The following is a 3,468-nucleotide window of genomic DNA, read 5'->3' as shown; positions in this document are numbered from 1 at the left end:
GGGATAGAGTCTTTTTAGGCAGATAAGACCCAAGTAAATCTGTTGGTCATACTGTGTTCAATTTGCCCTCTTAACCAATGACTTCCTAGGAAACCACCTAGAGATGTGCAGGAAAATGTACTGCACTGAAATTAGAATAATTTCTAAGCAGTGGCTTAACCAGGGGAAAAAAGCTACATTGTTCACCTTAAAAACCCTGTCTGACTCTATGTTAGGTCTTCACACGGCACTTTGGAGCTGTATGTGTTCCTGGTGTCTTAAAGGCTTTGCCTACACTGGAGGCCTGATGGACTCCAAAATCCTGATCCTTGGCTCCCTCCTCTGCCCAAAGGCGAGTTGGGAGCAGCTGTGAGCGGGCACCATCCCTTCCTTCACTCTCTCTTCTGTTAAAGGATACATGAGCAGAGGGGGAGGTAGATGTGCCCTGATGTGTCCCTCCATCAGCAGCCCACAGCCCCAGCACGACCCGAGGCCACAGCTATGTGGGAAGAGCAGCTTTTCACGGCCAGGGTTTGTGTTTACAACAGACAATCCTTGAACAAGAGCTAAGCTTCCTCTCTGTTTGCAGAGGACCAGGCACAGGCAGACCATTGTAAACGGCAGTACCATTTAATTCCTTCACGTGCCTGGCTCCTCCCCTCGACCGCGCTGCTGTTTATCGTGTTCTTCCACTGCACAATTACAATCACATGCGATAGCATCTCGGCTGTGGGTTCTGCCTGGCACACCCCTTCCATTTCCACTGCCCCTCTGAGTCCCCAACACCACCTTCCTTACTGCACCTGACCCCACCAACATCAAGGCTGGCAAGAAAAGGGAAAATATGTTTTCAATTAACCTTTGCTTCCACCCACAAATTCTCACCCTTCCATTTACTTTTAATTACTGTAATTCCAAAATGGCCCCCGAATGAACTTTCCATCTCTTGTAAAACTTGTTTTCACATGAGCTGTATAGTGGAATATAAGTGACTATAAGACTTGTGCATAACCTATTAAATGGATTCACAATAGGATGGCTAGCAGACAAACACAGTTGTTATTCTTGGCGTGCCACTATTTCGAACTGAAACTTTCACAGTTCTCAAAACGTTAAGTATCTTAAGTCCAGGAAACCACAAGGAACAATATATCTGCAAAAGCTATAGCTACTGAAATTATTGTAGTAACTTACATCATTATGCATATATTAATATTATCATTGCTGGCTATAACCTTGAAGATAAATCATATTGTTTCGTAATCTGTTTCAATGAATGGAAGATACTTGATATTAAAACATGTAAGACAAATTGAATCTAAAAATATTTTCTTGGATACGTGGATGAGAAGTCTCCCACTATCTCTGTCACCTGAGCAGACTTTGGCACTGGGAAAGATGCAGGAAGTAAGCATTTTGCAATGGCATTCAAAATGTGCCTGATCTTAACACATTTCTATACGAAAAGATATGAAAAGAGCCTATGATGGGTAGGAAAATCGGTGAAATATTTTAAAAAGTGTTTAGGGTAGGGTAAGAATAGACAAGAAGCTACTTCTCGTAGGAGTCTGGGATCTTCTTTTTAAACTAAGTAGACTCAATTTCCTTTTGCCATCTTCACTTCAGTCCTCACTCATTTGCCTTTCCCAGTCAGCATCCCCAGTTTGATACTCGCTTGCGTTCTGCCTCTCCCCCTTCTAAGAGGGGAGAGAAAAAGTACCTGGGAGGTAGAGGAGATGAGACCAGAAGGTGAACTTGTGCGGACGTGTTTAGAGCTTTGTGGGCAAAGAAAACAAGCCGAGTGCCATGCAGAGAGAAAAATGTGTTTTGTGATAGTATATTGGAAGAAATGAATCAGAGAGGCCAGAAAGAGGAGTTAGCAGCAAAAAGGACAAGAACTTCAGCTGCTGCAAGAAAAGCAAAAAGCCACCCATATTTGTATGCTCCACTTTTGTAAACAGAGAGTAGTATTGGCTCTGTTTTACAAACCCATGTTTTCAGAAAGAAGTTTGTCAGCCAAAGTAACGAGAAAAAGATCAATGGATTGCAATAAATGGCATTTATCATGAAAATGAGTAAAATTTACAATTCAGTTAACTTGTTAAATGTTAAAAAATCTGCAAACAATAGACACAATTTGTTTTGTTCGGAGCCCAGAGGTAGAGACCAAATCCTCTAAATTAATTTCTGCAAAAGCTGGGGGTTTTTTTTCCAAACAGGTCTGAATCCCATTCGTTGTAGAATATACTGATTACCAACTCTTTTTAAGAGCTTTACACAAACATTATTTCTTTTGTTGTGTGAAATGCAGAATCAGCCATCTGGCAAATGCCCCAGAGCTAAAATCTTTTACATGACATATAATTCAAAATGATTAAATATACAACAGAAAAAATAGCTATAGCATTGCACTTAAAATAGCATGAACTTTTACTGCCGATCAAAACTGATTTCTTTAGCTTAACAAGTATCCAAAGAACAATTATTTGAAGAGCTTTTAAGAGTTTCAATATGTAGGAACTAAGCCTCATCTAAATTCAGTATCTTAAGTCAAATAAAAAAGAAACAAATGTACAAAAGATTAAATGGTCCTGCGTTATAAGTAGACATTTAAATCTATGGGAAGCTAAATTCATTTGAACAAAAATACTATATTCCCTCTCTCCGTGTATTGCTGGGGCTTTCCTCTCCATTGCTGAGGGCATCGGCCAAAACAACTCATACATTCTCAGGTGACGACTGGAGTCAGACCCTTCCTCCACTCCCTCCATCATCACAACGGGCAGTTTCAAAGAAGAACAGGGAATAAAGCTCCGTGCGCGATCCCTGAGTGCAGTCGATCTATTTTTCCTGCACCACGGTCGACTTTAAGTTAAACTTGCTGTCTTTTCTCCAGAAATACTCCAGACCTGAACAATTGCCAGGTCCTCATCCCACACCCAATCCTCCAGTAGTTTATGAGAAAGAGCACGCAAACATCTGCATGTGCTTGGGGTACTCGAGGGTAGGTACAGAAATATTACCCTGTGTCGTTATTTAGTGGTTACGGCTCTGTTTCTCAGCTACATTTTTCAGACAAGTCAAAGTCTACATTTCTCAAACAGCACTTGGTGCAAGTCAGAGCTGAGTTGTAAGACAAAAAAAGTCTAAATGGAGATTGATCTCGTGGATTTGCATAGCTGGATAAACCTGAAATGGACGAATACGTCGTTGCTGACTTTCCAAAATATTTTGCTTCTAAACTCTTTCAGACCAAGCATGAGACGCTTCGTCCCAGGGTAACAATGTGAGGAAACTGAGTCTGTGATTACTAAGGCTTAGAATTAAAACGGGTTTGCACCCTTGCCTGTGGAGTCAGGTCAGCTGCACAAGCAAGGAGCCGCCGATGTTCTAACCCCAGACTTTTCTAAACTGCTATAAAATAATGTTCTTGAATCTTGACCTTTTCAGTTCATAATGATTCCTGGAGCAGCAGGATTTATTCCTGCT

General features: G+C 41.2%; 1 protein-coding gene across 1 annotated transcript in view; it reads left to right on the top strand.

The window, feature by feature from the left end:
• Positions 1-215: 215 nt before the first annotated feature.
• NDUFA8 (NADH dehydrogenase (ubiquinone) 1 alpha subcomplex, 8, 19kDa) overlaps positions 216-3,468 on the top strand; it is a gene marked incomplete at its 5' end in the record, with an annotated part of 10,699 nt that continues 7,446 nt past the window's right edge. Inside the window, one exon of the mRNA XM_010191521.1 lies at positions 216-281. Within this exon, the coding sequence (XP_010189823.1) occupies positions 216-281 (66 nt within the window). The remainder of the gene's footprint in view (positions 282-3,468) is intronic.

This window comes from Mesitornis unicolor, unplaced genomic scaffold (genome assembly GCF_000695765.1).
Source record: "Mesitornis unicolor isolate BGI_N332 unplaced genomic scaffold, ASM69576v1 scaffold30249, whole genome shotgun sequence".
NCBI lineage: Eukaryota > Metazoa > Chordata > Aves > Mesitornithiformes > Mesitornithidae > Mesitornis > Mesitornis unicolor.
The sequence above is the reverse complement of the archived record's forward strand: the minus strand, read 5'-3'. Positions and strand labels throughout refer to the sequence as shown.